Raw genomic sequence first — 20,131 nt, 5'->3', positions numbered from 1 at the left:
ATCCTATGAACACTTTGAATCTGGTTCCAGAGTTTTGTGGTTGCAGAATCAACTAATATTTGTTTGTAAAAAATCACAAAGGGGTTGTTATAAAAGATGATTATTTGACAGCACATTCAAGCAAAAGGTATTTGTTGAAGTTAAATGTTCAAGAACTGAATCACACAGGAAACCAAGGTACAACTTTAAGCAGTGGATTACATTAACTTTCCCTTTTCATTCTCCAAGGTCCATGGATGAAAGCTTCAACTTGTCAGATGACAGCTCTGGTTCAACCCCAGGAATTGTTAGGAAGAAAAAGATAGCAATTGGGGTTATTTTTTCACTCTCAAGAGATGAAGATGAAAACAATAAATTTAACGAGTTCTTTTTTTCACACTTCCCTCTTTTTGAGAGTCACATGAACAAACTGAAGAGTGCAATAGAACAGGTAAATACAGTTGCTTTGGCTTCTTGCACTTGTACTGCTGTATGTTCTCCCAGCCCTGTCAGATTAATTTCTAACTCTTGTTGCTAGTTACAAAAGTGGGATCAACTTGATGTTGGGTGTGGGAATTGCATCACTGCAGTTAAAACTTGGACCCCTTTTATGCCTTGAATGGTGAAAAGCACAAAAGAGGCAGAATCTGCAAACGTGCCTCACCTGTCTTCCCTTAGATAGGAAAGTTGGCACTTGGACCGTCACTTTATCACTTTAAAAAGTTACTTGTATGATCAGTTGAACAAAAGATAAAGTCAAACACATGACTTGGTTTTCCATTTTCTGTGCTTCTGTAGCTCTGTGTTACTTATCTGTTTAATGATTGTTTTCAAGGCTATGAAAATGAGTCGGAGATCAGCTGATGCCAGCCAGCGGAGTTTGGCATATAACAGAATTGTGGATGCACTAAATGAGTTCAGGTGAGCCCCATGTCTCCTGTCCTTCCTGTCTCTTTCTTCAAAAGCACTTGAGTGTGTTTTAGACCTTCATAGTGCAGGATAAATAACTTGAAATGTCTAAAGTCTTCTGCAAAAGTTAGTACAGCAAAGGACTGGTGATACCAAACCATCCTAATGGATGTTTCTGAGGTTTTGGATTTTTCCAAGTGTGCGTGTCCATCAGTCCTGTGTGAATAGGACACAGATATTCAGGATTTTTTGTGCTTTAGGTGATAAGGAAGCTCCCAGTGACCTCTTAAATAGTCTTTTGTTGCTTGTCAAGAGGAGGAAAAGCATTGCAAAGCCCTGTTAGGGAAATCCTCCTCTAGTGTGTGTTGTCCTGATGTGTGAGCAAAGCTGACCCCTCGCTCAGCTGTGCTCTAAAGGCGTTTCAGAAAAACAGCTAGGAGGAGGGAGAGCTGTCTTTTCCCACAGTCAAATGCAGTGCTGTAATCTCTGGCTATTGGTACCTGCAGAGCCTCTCTGTTCAACAGTTATTATACAAAGTAACACAGATAAGCACATCCCTGGCATTTAGCTGTATTTTCTTTCCACAGTTGAAGTCATGGGGAGGGAGTTAAGATGAAATCCGTCTGTTTCGAGTGATTCATCTCCTCTCAGTTGGGAGTGGCGGGTGCTTCCTTTTACAACCACTGTAGAGCTACTTTTTAGAGACATTATTGAAGACAGCTCTCTGATGTTATAAAGAGAAATTTCTGACATCAGGATGTATTTTACTGAACAGAGAAGGATTCTGAGGGCTCACTTATTTTTCTACAATTTCACTTCTTACCTGAATGCCATGGATTAGGTGGTGCTGCAGGACGAAGGCACAGTGTATTTTTAATTTTTTTAGAAGCTCACCTCCAGGCAGTCACAAGGAAGGGCAGAGGGATATGTCCTGTAGGGACAGAAGGCAGAAAAGAGGGAGCACGTGGGCCTGTGGTGAGAGGTGGATGGGATAAGCTGTTCCAAGAGAGGGAGCAGAGGGAGCTCATGACTGCTGGGAGCTGCTGATCCAGCCCAGGGGCCTGAGACAAGTTCAGCAACTCGGAGCAGCCACAATGATTCCTGCACTCCCACAGCTCTGCCCTGTCTCTCCTCCCAGGTCTCTCCCTGAGCCATTTCTGTGCCTTCTCACCCTCTGTTAACACCAGCTCCCCAACTGTGTTCCAAACCTTCTTCCCAAAACATCCCCCCTCAAGATATACTCAGCGGACTTTGTCCATTCTCCTTTGTCCTTCCAAGTTAAACAGTTCCAGAGGATTGGGGAGGGACACCTGTCCCAAGTCAAAAGCAGGAAAAAAAACCCTGAAAACAGAGGCAAAATCTCCTGTGCTGGCTTTCCCTCCTGGAGGGACGCTCAGCAGTGCTGAGCTGGGATGGGGTGAGGAAGGCTGCTGTGGTCAGGTTCAGGAACAAAGCCCTGTCCCAGCAGACACAGGCAGGTTGGCACTCACTGCACACCAGGAGCTGGGATCATTCCCATGACATGGCCATTGCATAACCAGCACTTGGAGCATGTAACCACCAGTTCTATGCAGAGGTTTCCATGGTGATATAAATATTGCTCTTTAATAGTGCAATGAAGTTAATTAAATCCAGTATAATTTCATAGAAATTAATTTCCTGGGGCAGCAGCCTTTGGCAATATTGGGTCTTGCTGGGTTTTTTTAAGGGATTGCATTCAGAGGTGGGCAACACCTGGTGCCCCCAGTTGAGGCAGGATCCTTGTGCCCCTGTAAGATGCAAGAGCGTGTGTCATCCTCATTTCTGTGACATGCAAGACCCCCTTGCTTTTCAAAGAAATGCAGGATGTGTCTGGTAAGAAGAGAGAGGTATATTTAAATACCAAAGGCTGGATGCAAAGATGCTTTGGCACAGATTCAGCAAACCCATTTAGGACACTATTATCTCTTTAGGTGTCTCCTTTCCCACTGAAGTCACGGGGAAGTCAGGAGACAGTCCTTTAGTGAACCTGAGACTTGTGTTGATTGCTGTCCTCTTAGCAAATTGTGCTGGAGGGAAGAAGGGTGTTGACTTCAGTGGGTTGGTGATTCTAAAATATAATCCTGTTGCTGGTTTAACTCATTGCAGTCTAGTTGTTTTAAGGAGAATATTTTTTTGTTTGCTTTTCTTTAAACCCCCCAGATTTTCAGAGGTGCTCAAGAGTAGCTGATGTGCACTTGTCTGGTGATCAGAATAACCTCAGAGCAGTGGGCATGGGGGATGTGCTGCCCTGCTGATCTGCCACCCGAGTCCTCTGCAGGGAAGGGGCTGTGGCTGTAGGTCACTTCACTGCCCGCAAAAAGGGAGTTGGGTCAAAGTTGGAAAACAAAGCTGCCTTCTCTTGAAGGCCCAGGCTGCTTCTGCAAATGGAGGCTGTTGATAAATTTGCCATCAGTTTGGTGCCCAGCTCCAGGCTTACCTTTGCATCATTAGTCACTTTACAGCAATTTTTAATTTTCTAAAGCACTGATGGGTTTAGCTATTAACACTTGACTTAGAGGCTTAGAACTCTCTGTGGATGTCAGCTGTGCAGACACATGACTTTCGAAATAAGCTACTGTACTTGCATAAACATTTTGGCTCCCCAGTCCCTGAGGCCAGCGCAGCACATTGATAACACAGATTATGCATGTGACTAATACCTGTGTGGCACAAACGCAGGCTGGCAAGGAAACCCCGATCGCAGGGCCTGGGGAAACACCTCTCTGCTCTCTGGCAGACAGATTTGATCCCATTTTCTGCCAGTAATTTTTAAGCAGCTTATGCTGCTGTGAGCTGAGTGATGCATTGTGCTCAGTGGTGCCAGCATGGGCACTGAGTTGTGGGGGAGCCCTGCTCCTGCATTCCCTGCAGTGGGGATTGCCTTTGTTCTGCTGTTCCTTTTTAAGGAAAAATCATCTTTGGAAGGAAAGTGTGGGGATAGGAAACAAATGTATGTGAATTAAACTTTATAAACCACTGATTATTTTCTTTCTTTGCCATTATATTGTGGCTCCTAAACAGCAGAGCAGCTCTGGGTGCACAGTGCTGAGGGTCAGTGTGTTTTCCTTGGGGAGGAAGGGGGCTGCAGCAGGATGCTTTCATCCATGAGGAGCTGTGTGGCTCGTTTGGTTTGTACAGCACCAGGGCAAGATGTCTGGGATTGGTACTGAAAATTGGTACTGAACTCGAGGGTGGTTGGGGGGTGTATGTGGGTGAGGTGAGGCAGGGAGCAGCTGTGCTGTGGTGTCTGTGGGAGCAGGGCTGCTGGCCTTGGTGCCACCTGTGCCCACAGGGCAGGCAGACCCCAGAGGAGTTGGGCTGGGCTTGGCTCAGGGCTTCCTTTTTGCTTGGCCAGGCTGGGCTTCACTGGCTCTCGAACGCTGTGAGATGTGAAGGTGTTTCCTGAGGGGCTCCTCTGCCCCTGTGCTCGATGCTGGGGCCAAGGTGCCTGGGAGCTCCAGGCTGGAGTTCAGCCTCCCAGAGGCGTTTCCAAATATAAACCAATTTAAATGTACTGGAACCCTCAAAAGAGTAGAGTCTCTCATTAACTGAGCTTTCCTCACATGCTGGGGTGTGTGTGGGGAGGGAGGGGAGGGGGTGCTGCTGCAGATGGCCAAGAGGAGAGGGGCCAAGGGATTTTTAATGATTGTTATTTTTAAAATCCAGTTAACTACCCTAGTAGTGTTTGAGGAAGGTTTCTTCGTGTCGGTTTTTTGTTTTGTTTTCGTTTTTGCCCTTTGCTATCTGGCAGGAGAGTCCTTCCCCGGGTGTTTGAAGAGCTGGGAAGCAGTTAATCCTTGCCCTTGGTCTCTGTGCCATTGCTGCCTTGGCTGGCGTGGAGGGTTCCCTGTACTGCAGTCACATGCCTGCTGGCCACGGGCCAGGGCAATCTGATCTGGCTCGGAGGAAACACTATCAGCTGCAGATGCAGCCAGGGTTACCAGAATAGTAAATAACGAATCACAAGACTCAGGCTATCTTTTCAACGAAAACAAGTATTTTAATATGTTGGTTTTAGTATAGAAGTAGTTTCTTTTTTCAAAACAGCTGAGCTGCAAGAGGTTTGGCTTGGGTTAGTTTGCATAGGTTGGAGAAATAAACTGTATTTTACGTTAAGTTGTGCTGTTTATGTTCAGCTTCTCAGGTCAGCTGTGTCTGGGGGGTGTAAGTTTTCATACTTGTTTTCAGCTTTGAAACTCCTTGAGTTTGAGATCCTCGGACTTGAGGTTTCTTTTTTTTTTTTTTTTTGGCATCTTTAACATCCACTCCGATTAATGGGCTGTGAACAGAAAGCTTTCCCCTAATAACCCCACCCCAGTCCCAGCTTGCCCCCTGCAGACGAATGAACTCCCAGTACCCCACGACTCTGTGCTGCTGGAGACCCTCTGGTGGCCCAGAGGCAGGGCTGGTGTCCCTGGCTGTGTGCCCCACTCCAGGTGGCAGGACTTGTGCCTGGGTCTGTCACCAGGCTGGGCTTTCCTCCCAGGACAGCGCCAGCAGCAGAGGGTGACATGGAGCAGCTGGTGAGGCTGCTCCAAAGTGAACCAGCAGACAGCAAAGCCTCTGGGGGCTGGGGAGTGCAGAGGTAACTCAGCTGCCCCCCTCTCCAGGACACTGACTCTTTTGTGGTGCTCTCATCATGCTTCTGGAGGTGGAGGATTTGAAGGTCTAACCTTGAAGAAGACAGGGCTGATTTTGACTGTTGTGAGCACAGGGAATGGATTTTGTATTTGATGAAAAATGGTAGGAAAATTAAGGCAGAGAATGCCACTGCCCCTTCACCTTCTCCCTTCTGGAGCAGCCCTGGTGACCTCAGTCACCTCTGTTGCCCTTTGGGGAGCAGCTCTGGGCTCACCACCCAGCTGCTTCTGTGCCCAGTGGCTGCAGTAGCTGGGGTGACTCCCTCCTCCCCAGGGCGGGATGGGCTGTGCTGCTGCTGCTGACGTGCAGCTCTCACTTCCTGGGAGTTTCACTTCAAACACTAAACCAGGGAAGATTTGGCAGCTGCTGCTCCAGCGTGTTTGCCTGCTTCTCAAAGTGTCTGTAAATTCTGAGACCATGATATCCAGAGAAGATATATAAGATATAATAAAAGTTCAGAAGTTTTTATATCTATAAAAAAAGAAGATATAAGATCTTTATAAATTAGGGGTGGTGCTAGGGATAATGGGGTAATGTTTATCTTTGCCCTTTAAAACAAAAATACTTTGCCTAGAAAAAGTAGTGCATTAGGCAGGGAGAAACCTGAATTGATCAGTCATTTCTCATGTCCTTTTGGGTTTTTTCAGGCTTACATTTTTACTGTGTTAAAAATACAGCTTCCCATAGTGTCATAATGTAGTTAAAACTGAACTATAACTTGTTTATATTTTAGAGGAGTTCAACAGTAATCTGAGGGATTTTAATCTGGTATGTTACTGCAGAGCAAATTTTTCATCATACATATACTGTCCTCTGTAGAGTCAAAAAGGATGTGATGAGTGTGTAATAGGTACAGCCACAGGGTGACTTTGACTCTCGTACTCTCTATTTAAAGCTAAAGATGTGAACTGCTTCTCTGCTCTACACACCCACACTTCATAGGTTTGGCCTGGAGACACACCAAGTTTTTAAAGCAAGGAGGAAGTTAAGGTATTTTTATAAGTCAGATACATACAATCTTGTCCTAGTCATAAATAAAGCAGAAGTTTATTTTAAATGAAATAAAGAACAAGCAGGGAGATAGCAGCAAGAAGAAATGATCCATTCCTTCTTCATTGAGAGTAGGGCAGCTCTTGACTTGTGACAGGGATTGTTGCTGAGTTTGGGATCAGGTCAGGTGGATGCAGGAGGAGCCTGAGAGGTTCAGCTCTCCGAGGTAAAGGGTGAATTTGTACTATTTAATGAACACCATGGTTTGGATAATGTTTGCTGAAGAGAAATTTTGTTTCTGATAGAAATGATCAAAAGGTTGCACAGAATTCTTTTAAACTGGGATTTCTACTTTTTGTTGTTGTTTGGTTGGGTTTTTTGAGGGTTCTTGGGTTTTTTGTTTGGGTTTGTTTGTTTGATTGTTTGTTTTTTCCTTTAACCTCCTGGATTTTTTGCTTTTGTTTTCTAGAACAACTATTTGCAATCTCTACACGATGCCACGGATTGGGGAGCCTGTCTGGCTCACCATGATGTCAGGGACACCAGAGAAAAACCAGCTATGCCATCGCTTCATGAAGGAATTCACTTTCTTGATGGAAAATGCTTCTAAAAATCAGTATGGTGGATTTTAGTTTCTAAATTACATATATGATTGTGCCTTTATATTTCAAACTAAATTTTAAGTAAGTTGTTAAAATCCTGATAATCAAAGAATCAAAAGGCCATCCATACATACCTTATTTTTGAAACTAATAAGAAATTATCTCGTTAAGTTCCTGCTTTTTCACAATTCTCTAAATCTTGATAGAGGCTGAACATCTGAAACATGTCCATAGGAAGTGTGTGATGTGTGTGGATATCTAGAAAGGGGTGAAGATACCTTACAAAATACATTAACTTATCTTTCAGAATCAGTTATCATATGATGAGCAGGATTATACATTCAGAAAGAGCTGTGTGTGTAATACTGTCAGACCACAAATTGCTCTCAAACCTTAAATCATTTTAAAATGCCACTGAAGAACTGCTGTGCTCTTTAGTGCTCACTCACCTCTCTGGCTCAGGCCCCAGCTGTGAGCAGATGCTGAAAACAGAGAAAGAAAGTTCCTGATAAACTGGGGAGAATCTGATAAATTCACTCTTTCTTTTGTCAATACTTTATCCTCTTTCCCCAGGGCATGAGAAGGGGAAGTTTTTTAAAGTCCTAAAAAGAGCACAGACATAGTTTGGGTGGGAATGGCACTAGCAGGTCAGATGTTTGGTCAGGGGCACTGCTCCCTGCAGGGTGGGAAGGGGCTGCTGCTCCTCTCCTCCAGCTCTGTCACCACCTTTGACCTCTCTTCTCTCCCCTGAGGGGAAGGTGACAGTGGTCAGTGTGACAGTGGTCAGTGTGACAGTGGTCAGTGTGACAGTGGTCACTGTGCTCTGCCTGCTCCTGCCCCAGGGCAAGGGAGAACCCACAGGGAGTTGTGAGGGGTGCAGATGTATTTTCTTGAGATCAGTTCCTGCTTCAGTGGAGGGCCTTTGCTGGGATTGTCTCCTTTGATCCATTCTGAGTCCTGCACATGTTCCTTACATTTAAACAGTCATTTATTTGAGTTTGTTTTCTTTATTTTAAATATAATAAGAATTTTAAGTGATGGAAACCAGAGAAAAATTAAGCTCTTTATCCTTCCCAATCTAGTTTTAAATCTCCTCTCCTCCTTTGACTGTCTCTAGTGTGGCTGCATAGAAGCTGTGAGGTTCCTGATGCTTGTAAATTATTCAAATAACACTATTTTGAGACATTTGGCTTTTTTCCTCTCCACTGTGAGCCACTGTGGCCACTAGCACCATTTGCTGGTGTGTGGAGCCTCCTGGGCCAAACTCCTGCCAGGAAAACTGACTGGGAAAAGTCCACAGAGCAGAAACCATGTTCTATCATTGCAGTAAATCAGATAGTTCATGTTTTTCAGGAAGTTTTTTCACCTTAATTGCTTAGCTAGTGAAAACTGTTTTGCCAGCAAAAGAACACAGCTTCTCTGGCTGAGCTACAGAACTTTGGGGGAGTTATTTTTGAAAGGGAGCGGCCATATGGGCTGAAATTGCACAAAAGGTAGGTGAAAGAACACAGCACCCAGCTATTTTATAGATTTGGTAGCAATAGTCTTCCTTCTCATCTGTAGTCACAAGTCTTAGGGGTTTTGGACCCTCCTTGGGCCACACAGTGTCACTGCTTTCTTAAAGTGAATGAAATAATTGGTTTTGAGATGTTTTACAACATAAAACTTGCAAAATAGGAAGTCTTAAAATTATTGCAAAACAGAGTAAGTGAGATGCCACAAAGCTGAAGTATTTCATTTTACTTTAAATGTGTGTTCTAAAAAGAGCTTTGCCAGGGTGGGATGGAGGGTCCAGCCACTCTTTCTCTCCACAAGGAACCAAGACTGAAGGGATGATCTCTGCTGATTTTGTCAGGCTGTTTCTTTAATCCTTGATCCATATAGATGAGAGCTGCTGTCACTTTAACATCTTGAGTGTGTATCTGGGAAAAGAAAAACGATGTTGAACATTTTGCTTTCAGGTTTTTACCAGCTTTGCTGACTGCAGTGCTGACGAACCACCTGGCCTGGGTCCCCACTGTCATGCCCAATGGCCAGCCACCAATAAGAATCTTCCTGGAGAAGCATTCTTCCCAGAGTGTGGACATGCTGGCCAAAACTCATCCCTACAACCCGCTATGGGCTCAGCTCGGTACGTGGCAAATACCTCTAAACCCCAGCAGCTTTACAGAAATGGGAGTGCATGAGGTAGGGTTTATGATGCTGCTTACTCCCCTCCTAAGTTATTTATTTTTAATGCAAAATGAGACAAAAGTGTGTTTCAAGCTTAGAGGTGGTCACTGTCATTTTTTATGCTCTAAGTTTTTAAGGCATTATCCATTAAAAAATGTTAGCCAAAAAGTAAAGGCCTCTTTAGTCCTCTATGTTGGGTCCCTTAAGGTTCCCTGCTCTGATGCTGGTGAAGGATTCCAGGCCTCCTCTGGTCCTCCTCCTCCTATAAGGAAAATCTGCTTTTATGTTTTGGGATGCCACTATCACTAAACCTCATTCTGGAATGAGAAAAACAAGAAATCTCATCTTTCAATCAGAAGTTTAAAATACAACAGAATGAAGCAGAACATGAAATCAAAGCTTGGCAGTCACCAGGCAAGGTCTCAGAGCCCAGTCACTGGTATAGCTGGTCATGCTGTCTGATAATCGCCCAGTAGAGAAGAGCAGGGGAGGTCGGATTGTCCTGCTCTGCACACACACTCAATCATAGAGTTTGGTTAGGGAAGGGAAGGAAGGTTTTGTGATGTTGTCCTATTATTGTATACGTGGAAGCAGCCAGGGTGTTGGTGAGAAAACTTGATTTCAGGCCTCTTGTGGCTTGAGGGACCAACTGTGGTTAGTGTGGCCTTCAAGAGGACTCCTTGTCCCCTCAGCCCTGCAGTCATGCAGTGCCCTAATACCTCCAAAACACACAGGCACAGGCACTTGCCCAGGTGACTTGAGTACAGCCAGAATACCCCATCCAACCCATAGCAGAACTCAAGGAGGGGAAGAGAAGGAGGTTGGCTTCAGCCATGTATCTGCCACGGTCACTTTTTGTCCTCGTTCCTGGCATAGGTTTATTTCTTTTACAGCTTTCTCTGGTGGGTAAAAGTCCAGCCCACTTTCCAGACTTTCCAGGGTAATTTGGCACAGATTACCTCTCCTCTCTCCCATGGCTGTATAAGGATCCCAGGAGATGAGCCTCCAAAGCCAGAGTGAGGTGGTGTGAATGCTCACTGATGGGTGAGATCAGATGTTCTCCTGACCAGTGGCTCACCTTACAGATCATACCAACAGCATCTTGGGGATTCTCTTACTGAAAACAAAATACAGCATAACTTTTGTAACTCTCCTGCTTTAGTATTTCTCTCTTGTAGATCTGGTCTTTGAAAAGCGGCCCAACAGCTGGCTGTTAGAAGAATAAATTATTGCAAAGATGCCAAGTAATTGTGTGTTTAATTTCCTGTCCTAGGTGACCTTTATGGGGCCATCGGATCACCTGTGAGATTAGCGAAAACAGTCGTGGTTGGCAAAAGACATGACCTGGTCCAGAGGCTGCTTTATTTCCTCACTTATTTCATCAGATGCTCTGAACTTCAAGAGACACACCTCTTGGAAAATGGGGAAGATGAGGCCATTGTCATGCCTGGCACTGTTATCACTACCACTCTGGAGAAAGGAGAAGTGGAAGAGTCTGAGTATGTGCTTGTCACAATGCACAAGAACAGGGGCAACTTGCTACCCACTGAGTCTGAAGAGATGAGAGCTCCCAACTGCAGCTGTAAATATTGCAAATGTCCCATTTCCCTCGCACAGAACATAGAAGGTGTTGCACAGCAAGAGAGAGAAGACTTGCAAAGCACTCCTAAGGTAGAGCTGGAATCTTCTTCAGATGAGAACAGAACCATCGTTCCTGAGGATGGCCAGGAAGATGCCGTGGATGTGACACAACCAAGGCCCTGCCTGGATACCAAACTAGAGACTGTGGTGTGCACAGGGTCAGCTTCGCCCGAGAAATGTGTGGGGACAGAGCCTTGTTTGGAGGCAGCAGGCAGCACGTGGAGCAGGGAGGATGCGCTGGAGGCGGGCAGCCAGGCGGGAGGTGGGACAAGGACACCCGGCATTGCTGTGGAGAAGAAGCCGCCCGATAAGCTCTTCATGGACACGTTTCCATGCAGTGCTGCCGAGGCTCAGACAAAGGTGACTTTCCTCATCGGAGATTCCATGTCACCTGATTCAGACATTGAACTGAGGAGTCAGGCAGTAGTGGAACAAATTGCCAGGCATCACAGCCCGCCAGCAGCGGAGGCAGGAGTGTCTGCTGATCAGAACTGTGAAGCTAAACAAACTGTTGAGGACCAAAATAGAGACTGTGGGACAGCTGAACCCTTTCCTCAAGTTGCTAGTGAGCATCAGAGCTGGAACTCAAACCCATACAGTGCTGAGAGCATGAGTCTGTTTGATGAATATTTCACTGATGACAGTTCAGTTGAAACCCAGACTACTGATGATATTCCAGGGCAAGCAGCTGCAAACCTTCTTGCTCACAACAGTAGTTTAGAATTTTCTAAAAAGCTGTGTACAAAGGCTTGCAAACCACCTAGTGAATTTTGTAAATTTATGGACTCTGTTCGACAAGAGACCTACAAAAACTGCTTTAATGAGCAGGACCAAAGAGAGAAAATCTCTATTCGTGTCCCCCATGGGGACAGGGAAAACATAGAGAAAAAAGTGGCCCCGGGAATTGATTGGGACATTCCAAGAAATGAGAGTTCAGACAGTGCCCTGGGTGACAGTGAGAGTGAGGATACAGGCCATGATCTAACTAGACTGGGCAGTAACTATTATGGAGGAGAGCAAGAAGACTGGGCAGAGGAATATGAGATTCCCTTCCCTGGGTAAGTACTGTTCAGCACTAACAGAACCTAAAAAAGATGGAGCCTCTTCCCATGTATTTGGAGGGCTATAGCCTAACTTGGCATCGGGGGTTGGAAAAGTGTCTCTTGAGCTTGCTGATTATTGAGGAATATTGAGAGATCAGTTGTCTGGAAAAAAATACTAATGGTGTATTGTGATCTTGACTTGTATTCACTGCTTCCATGATAAGCTGACTGCAAAAGCTGACTGTAACCTTTTTTAAAAGTGCTTGACTTCAAGTTAGAAGAGATACGAAAAAAGTAGAAATGCAACCTATGTAAGCTGAATTTGCTGTTTACTGTTGTACATCTCTTTGATATGCCTTTCTTGCAGGTCAAAATTAGTTGAAGTCAACTCTGTCCAGCCCAGTATTGCCAATTTTGGAAGATCCTTACTAGGAGGCTACTGTTCCTCTTACGTCCCTGACTTTGTTTTGCAAGGAATAGGAAGTGATGAAAAGCTGAGGCACTGTTTGGTGTCAGATTTGTCTCATGCTGTGCAGGTAATTAAGCTATATTTGGTAAATGTATTTCTCACAGTAGGGAAAGATAAATGTTTGTGAAGGTACAAACCTGCTGGAAGTGGAAATATTTCCTGTCACAGCTCCTGTCAGATTTCTGCAGTCCCAGGTCACCAATTTTTCTCTGCTCTCAATTAACGTATCTGAAAAACATGGATATTTCACTGCAATTTGGAGCATGAAAGATCAGACTCCCACTGAAGCCAGCTGGGAGGCTTGTGCTCTGAAAAGATGGATCTCAGTGCTGAGCTGTATCATTGTCTCCTGTAGGCTTGGAAGCTGATGATTGTGTCCCTGCAGGATGGAATGATGTTAAACAAGCCCATTTGCTGAGGTTGTGCCTCTCTTCCTGGGCAGAGAGTCCTTCTGCAGTGCTGCAGAAGCTCTCATTGCTCCCTGCTCTGTCCCTGCACGTCTGACCAATGTGCTCCTGCTTGTGCAGCAGAATGTATTCTCCCTCATGATTGCTCAATATTTTGGAGACATTGCTCCTTCTTTAGGATGGTAGTCCATGTGTCCAATAGCACCATCCTCATTGGAAAAGGAGAAACCAGTGTAAAGATAATGGCCTGAAGGGAACTCGTGCTTCTGACGTGTTGGAGATAATCTTTCCTCCACAGCAGTTTTTTTCCCTAGATGAACTGGGGCATGACTAGAAATGTGGTATTTCCTCCCCCTTTTACAAGGAAAGAAGTAGAAAGCAGGATGTCACTGAAAGTGTGACATCTGCTCCATCTAGTTTATTCCCCAGAGAATAAGGAAAAACAGACTGGTGAGCAGCCACTTTCCTGAGACCTTCCAGAAAGTCCCCTTTTCTCTACTTCTCACTTCAACAATGTGCATTAGACCTGCAGTCCTTGTCTGCATGCCCTTTCTGACTCCCTGGAAGCAAATAATTGCTAATAGTTCAACCCATAAAATTTATTAGGGAAGGACAGTGAGTTTCCAAATACTCCCTTTTTTGAACCCTTTTTCATGGCTTTGGAGAGGTGGAACACCAGCAGGGGCGAACGGCAAGGCACAGACTGGGTTCCTAACTCCCTCTGCTGGCCTCCTGTGAAGGAAGACCAGTGACAGCTGGGAATAATCTGACCTCGTTAGCACAGCCACATTAAACAGCAAGCTGGATTTTTGGTGCTTTCAGTTTTAGGAGTTTAAAATACACTTTGGATATGTCAGAACTCTTTATCAAATACCAGAAAGATGTAACTGTCAGCTAGTGACATGCTTTAAAGCCTGTAAGAAAAGATAAAATAGCCACTATCCTTCTAAGACTGTGCCTTGCTCTCAAAACCCTGCTGGTTTCATGGATGGAATGCAATGTGGGCAGATGTATTTTAGGTGAAGCAGTGTCTGGGATGCTATCCTGCTAACCAGCAATGCTGTCTTAATACCCAGAATGGATATTTCTGTGAAAAGTTTTGCGAAAAGACTGCTGTCATTTGTCATTCTTGGGAATCTGCTCTTCATTTTTTGTTCCTAGCACCCTGTTCTGGACGAGCCCATTGCAGAAGCTGTCTGCATTATTGCAGACACGGACAAATGGACGGTGCAAGTGGCCAGTAGCCAGAGGCGAATGATTGAGAATAAACTAGGAAAAGAAGTGTTAGTCTCCAGTCTCGTCTCCAACCTGCTTCATTCCACTCTTCAGCTTTACAAGCATAATTTATCTCCAAACTTTGTAAGTCTAAATGGAAATCACGAGGGCAATGGTTTTGAAGCACCCTTTAACTTTACGGTTAGAGATACGTAAGGCTCTGCCTGGTGTTCGTATTCATAGCCAGTGCAACTTCTGGTGTAGATGTTTGTAAACCACTCTAATCAAAACAGCTGCCTCATTTATTTTGATTTAACATGTAATCAAAGGCTTCTGCTAAAAAATGGAAGTCCTGACAGAGAATATCTCACCTAGACATGGCCACAGAACAGGGGTGTGGGATGTGTGCTTTCTGGTTTGGTTCTGTCTTCTCCCTGACACAACTCCCTTTTCTTTTTTTAGTGTGTGATGCACCTGGAAGATCGGCTGCAGGAGCTCTACTTCAAAAGCAAGATGCTGTCTGAGTATCTCAAGGGCCAGATGAGAGTCCATGTCAAGGAGCTGGGCATGGTGCTGGGGTATGGTCACAAACTTCTCCCAGCAGTGCTACCCTGGGTGTCCTGGTGCCATACCCTCTGCCTGGGCTTGTTCCTAAGCACAGCGAAATGGATTCCTAAGTGGGACTGGAACTCCTAAGTTACCCATGGCTTCAGGCTTCTCCTTAGGCATTGCTCAATCACAAGGATCCCCCAGCCTTTCTGCTTCCCTGCGGGCAGGAAGATGGGCTCAGCACTCCGGAGCTTATCAAACGCCCTCCTTAGTTGGTCAGTCGTCACTGAACAGCATGGGGCACCTGATTCCTCCAGGTTGACTTTCCCTACATGGCAGGAAACACTCTCTGTGTCATGTAAGGCACATAATACCTCTCTGTGGGTGTGGGCCATGGGCAGAGGAGCTAATATTTAAGGGGTGTTTATAGGAAGGCTCTGAGCATGTTTTCCTGCAGAGGAGTGCAGCGTGAGCAGGAAGGCACACAGAGCACGTGTGGTGCTGGATGTGGCAGCTTTAGCTGGTCCTCTGCTCCTGTACTTTGTTCCCCAACTATTATTCCCTTTACTCTGAAGTTAGGCAGGAATTTTCCTTCCCCATGTGCTTCCTCACCAGTTTGTTTGCCCTGTTAAAAACCACCGGACAGGTGGGAGCTCAGGCAGTGCTGACACTGTGGGAGCAGGCACATCTGGAGGGCTGGGAGGAGCAATCTGGCAGCTGCAGTGTGTAGCCCATGGCCCAAGTGCAAGTGCTGGGGCTTGAGCAGGCAGTGTGGGTTCTGACACGTGTTCAGCCCAGTGACATTTCAGTTTGGATTACACATGACTCTTCTGCTTCCTTCCAGGATTGAATCCAGCGACCTCCCCTTGCTGGCAGCTGTAGCGAGCACTCACTCTCCGTATGTTGCCCAGATCCTGCTTTAAAATGCCAGAGGCCGCAGACTTTGACTTCGTGCCTCTCTGGAAACAAAGTGGAAGACAACTTGTTCTGGCTCCTTTCTCTTTGCAGCAAGTAAAACAAACTGCTTGTTGAGCTTGCAGCACCTCCATATATGACTGCATGGCATGCAAACAGTTGGAGACTTCTCCTCTCCCACATAGCGATTTAAAAAACAAAGATAAAGAAAGGAGAAAGGAAAACTGAGTAAACCCAAGATTTCCGCCAGAGAAAAGTGGAGATTTTAGCAAAGCTGAAGAGATGCATTTTTTTAGCAGTTTCTGCGACAATGGCTGACTGTGACTTATACTGGGAATGGAAGAACTGCTCTGAGAAATACGTGATGCCATCATCCCTTATAAACTGAACAAGAGAGCAGCTGCCTTCAGCCAGGCTGCAGCTGATAAGGATCACGTTAGGATCTGTAATTCTCAAGCTACAATGATTTGTAAACAACTTCTACTTTTTCACATCATAGCCCAATTCTGAATACTTCCCAGAGGAAGAACGGGGCAGAGGCCTGTTTTTTTTTGTAAGAAGCTTATTAATGACAGTCAGCTACAGAGTTTATTTATGATCTTTCTCCTGTGAAGAGGAAATAGAGGGGGACAGAGGGCAACAGGGAGAACAGAGGAAGAGGCCAACAGACAAACTAGCAATGGAGATTCTTGGCTGGATGCTGTAACCAGTATTAAATGTTTATAATGTTTAAATGTTGCTTTATACTAGATGATGCTTTTCTTCGTCAACGTAATCAAAATGTTAAAAACAAAAATAATCTAAAGAGAACGTTGGCTGTAATTTTCCCATGGGTTCCCCAGAATGACATGACAATTACCTCTAACTTTTTTATGATCTATAAAATCTTGGACCATCATATTCTTTTTACAGCAGTCAGTCAGCTATTGAAATAATGAACTAAAAATAATTGTACCAAAGCATTGGGGACAAAATAAGTAGACTATTACCCTTAATTGCTCAGGTAACTAATTGATACATTTTTTAAAACTGTTCTAAAAAAAAAAGAACATTGATTACACCATAGTGTAGTAATATCCAAATTATTTTTTTGACAAATACACCCTTGCTGCAGATGACTCTTATCCCTTTTCTACTCACTCGTGTAACTACCAGCAGGAAATGTTGTTTATTTTATTCTCAGCATTTCTCTTTTTCTCAGCCATCACTGGTTTGTCATTGTATATACAATAGCTGTACGAGTAGCTGATGGACCCAACCTGGTGTAAGTAATGTAAATAGACAGTGGGAGGTGGATTATGTTTTTGAAGGCTCTACTACCTCAGTTTAACTGGACACTTCATTCTAGGCTTTGCTTTGCATATTTGTCCTAGCAGCCAATTAATGTTGCTGATTTTTAGTTTCTGTTTTCATCAATTAGGTTTAGTATATTGAAATTCATGGATTATTCACACAAGTAGGAGACACGTATTCACTTGGTCGCTAAACTCTATAAAATTTCTATAAATACGTCATTCTGTAATCATCTTTTCAATAGTACAGCATGCCTGCTATTGTTGTTTGCAGAATTACTTTAAGTACAAATCTCTTTTAACCATTTGATAAACTTGAAAACAGTAGGAGATATCCCTGCCCCACTTCTGTCAGTGACAGAACTCTCCTCCCTTCCTTCTCTGGGGCCAGGATTCACCTGGAGTAGTTTTTCAGTACTATTTAGAATGTCACCTAAAACTCTGTTCCAGGGAGATCTACGTGGCAAACCCACATCTCCCTTCCATGTAGGACTGAGTCTTCATCAGAAAGTGACCCCAACATTAATACAGGCAGTGTCATTGGAAACTTTTGTATATAAAATCTAATGCTGACTGCTGCAGGAAAAAACCTCGTGTTTAATACGTGATCCAAGGATTTGTTTTTCCCATTTTTCAAATGTCTTTTCCTTGCCACACAATTATATTACATCTATCTTTTGGAATGAGCACAAAACAGGGGCCCAGTTGTGTAAACACATTTCTAATGAAATATAGGATTGCACTCAGAACATGGATGTTTAACTCTTTGCTAGGGCGTGTGGTATAGGCAGAAGTTGGGATACCATGCTCTGCATAGACTGGCAGCAGTGGCCTGGCTGTGTCTCTGCTGCTGGGGCTGGCAGAGGAGGTTACTGCCTGTGCCTTGGGAGGTTCCGTGGATGAGTTCATCCACAGCACATGCCCAGAGAGCTGGGCAGCTGCACCCTCCCCCTGGCATCCCCCAGGACTGTGCTCAGTGACCCTTAAGGGAGAATACTGGTCCTCATTTGAGCCTTTATTGCACAAATTGTTGGGGTCACTTTGAAATGGGTTTGACTCTCCAGAAAGGCCCTTGCATGCTTGCAGTGAGTATTGCAGTGAGAGGAGAAGGAGGTGGCTGTTGAGTGGCACCTGCCCTGCTGCTCTCTGCCCAACACCAGCCAGTAATGGCATTAATGATGTGCTCGGAGCAGCCACGGATGCAGCTTCCTCGTCATCCTCCCACAGTGCCAGTCCCTCCTGGCATGGCAGCACCCTCTCCACCTCTCAGCAGTATTGTGGGCAGAACACAACCAAAACCCTTGTGTGATGGGAAGTTTTCCTGTGAGGTAACTTTTTGGGTACGTGAACAATGTGGTACGTATGTCTGTTTGTTAAATACAAAAAGGGATTTTTACAGGATATAGAATTGACTTTTTAAAATATATCACTATTCTTTTATGTGAATAGCAAACTAATGTTTGATTTGTTTTTTCCACTACTCGCAATCTCCATTATTAACATGTCTTAATTTTCTGGCTGAAACCTAATTATACTAGGCACACAAATTAGCAAATTTGATTTTGTTGCAATTGGCAAACACTGGGCTGCTAAGAACAAAAAACTGTTTAAAAGAACAGATTTTACACCTTGCATATGTTTTCCCTGTTAGTTCTTAGAGATGTTTTATGACAATTTTTTGCTTTCTCTAAATTATTTAGATGATGGTACTTGTAAAATGCTGGGTAAAATGTACATACTTGTTATCTCTTCTGTTTTTGTATATATTTCCCAAGATGTGCACTTGTATTATAATAACCATTCCCAATTTTAGGGGAAATTTGTGCAATAAATACAGTATCAGTTGTCAGTTTAGTTCTGGTACCTTATGTGTCCCTTTTTTGACATGTGCTATGAGTCCGTGGGTGAGTCAACCATCTCACATGTGACACCTGTCTCCTCTCAGCTCCCCTTTTTGGGACATTGTTTCTGGCACTTGGTAGTGCTACAGCTATTTGAATTTTGGATCTCATAAGGAATTAATTGTTTCAAACAAGAATTTGTAATTGAACTTGCTGTCCCTTCAGCTGTTAATGTTGTTGGCCCCAGAAGGCAGCAGTGAGATAGGAGGGAGGTCCTGATCCTCTGCACCGATGCTTGACTTTGTGTGAGGTGAACAAACATAAACAGAAAGCCATTGTCTTCCACTGGTTCATATATTCATTCCTGAAGTGACCTGCAAGGAAGTTTGCCACACAGGTGTTTGCCATTGTGTTTATCACTGTATTTGTGCCCATCTGCCTGAGTACAATCCCTTCTCTGTCTCTCTGGGCCACTGCACAGGAATGAAAGTTATTGAGGAATCTTCGTAAAGTTTTATTGAATCTAAGCTAATTGTGATAGCAGTGCTGCCAGGAAAAGTGAAGTAATAATCACATGACAGGAAAAACAATTAGGAAGATGTAGCAGAGTGTACAAATGAGGCTTTAAAGCATCTGGGTTAAATAAGGTCCCGTGTTTGCAAAGAATGGAAAAAGGACAAGCAGAAGACAGAAACCTTGCCTGAAGCAACTGCATCTTCTATTTTGAAAACCTTCTGTTTTCTTCTTCTTTTTTGTAAATGGTATGTGGTTTCCTGCCCTGGTAGGTACCTGCCCAGGTGCCCTTGCACATGTGAGGTACAGGATGAGCTGAGGGACGAGCTGAGGTTCGTGTCCCCAAGCCCTGTCTTGCAGTGACCAGCTGCAGGCAGGGAACACTGTGGGTCCCACATTCAGCACAGCCAGACAGCACAGGGGCCTTCTAGGATTTCCACTTGCACCTGCCAAGTCCTGTAAAAGGATGCCCGTGATGGGAGTGTCTGAAAGAATGGAATTTGTCCTCTCTCAGAAGACTGAAGGCCACAACAACTGACTCTTGGGTGCTTAAACTGGTCCTGTAATACCACCATGAGGTTTCCCTGTGCGCAGGATGAAGTGCCCTGGCTCTGCCTTCTCTGTTGGCATCCCAAATAACACTGCTTCAATGGCTCAGTGCTCCATGTGGGTGAGTCAACAAAAGCAATTAACACAGGATCCCTTGCCCTTTACACTGACAACACAGAGGGTTATTGCTGGCCTGGTGCACTGTTCCACGCTGGATTCACAAGGCAGATCCTGCAGCCCCACAGCAGCACTGAAGGAGTTGAGCAGGCAGCTCCAGCAGAGTCTGCAGCAGGAGATGCTCGGCTTTAGCTGGGAGTTCTGCCATGGAGCACTGAGATGTGCACTGTCAGACCTCCTGCAGGGCTTCTTGGGCTGAGTGCACC

At 44.7% G+C, this 20,131-nt stretch overlaps 1 protein-coding gene across 3 annotated transcripts in view; it reads left to right on the top strand.

The window, feature by feature from the left end:
- FNIP1 (folliculin interacting protein 1) overlaps positions 1 to 18,699 on the top strand; it is a 64,963-nt gene extending 46,264 nt beyond the window's left edge. For all 3 annotated transcript variants that reach the window (XM_021549546.3, XM_021549544.3, XM_021549545.3), the window contains 9 exons: positions 229 to 430; positions 815 to 900; positions 7,010 to 7,156; positions 9,104 to 9,273; positions 10,588 to 12,013; positions 12,366 to 12,534; positions 14,036 to 14,233; positions 14,552 to 14,667; positions 15,483 to 18,699. In XM_021549546.3, coding sequence (XP_021405221.1) covers positions 229 to 430; positions 815 to 900; positions 7,010 to 7,156; positions 9,104 to 9,273; positions 10,588 to 12,013; positions 12,366 to 12,534; positions 14,036 to 14,233; positions 14,552 to 14,667; positions 15,483 to 15,561 — 2,593 coding nt within the window. In that variant the 3' untranslated portion in view covers positions 15,562 to 18,699. The remainder of the gene's footprint in view (positions 1 to 228; positions 431 to 814; positions 901 to 7,009; positions 7,157 to 9,103; positions 9,274 to 10,587; positions 12,014 to 12,365; positions 12,535 to 14,035; positions 14,234 to 14,551; positions 14,668 to 15,482) is intronic.
- The last annotated feature ends 1,432 nt before the right edge of the window (positions 18,700 to 20,131 follow it).

Source organism: Lonchura striata, chromosome 15, assembly GCF_046129695.1.
Source record: "Lonchura striata isolate bLonStr1 chromosome 15, bLonStr1.mat, whole genome shotgun sequence".
Classification (NCBI taxonomy): domain Eukaryota; kingdom Metazoa; phylum Chordata; class Aves; order Passeriformes; family Estrildidae; genus Lonchura; species Lonchura striata.
Note: the sequence above shows the minus strand (reverse complement) of the source record. Positions and strands in the feature narration are given on the sequence as shown.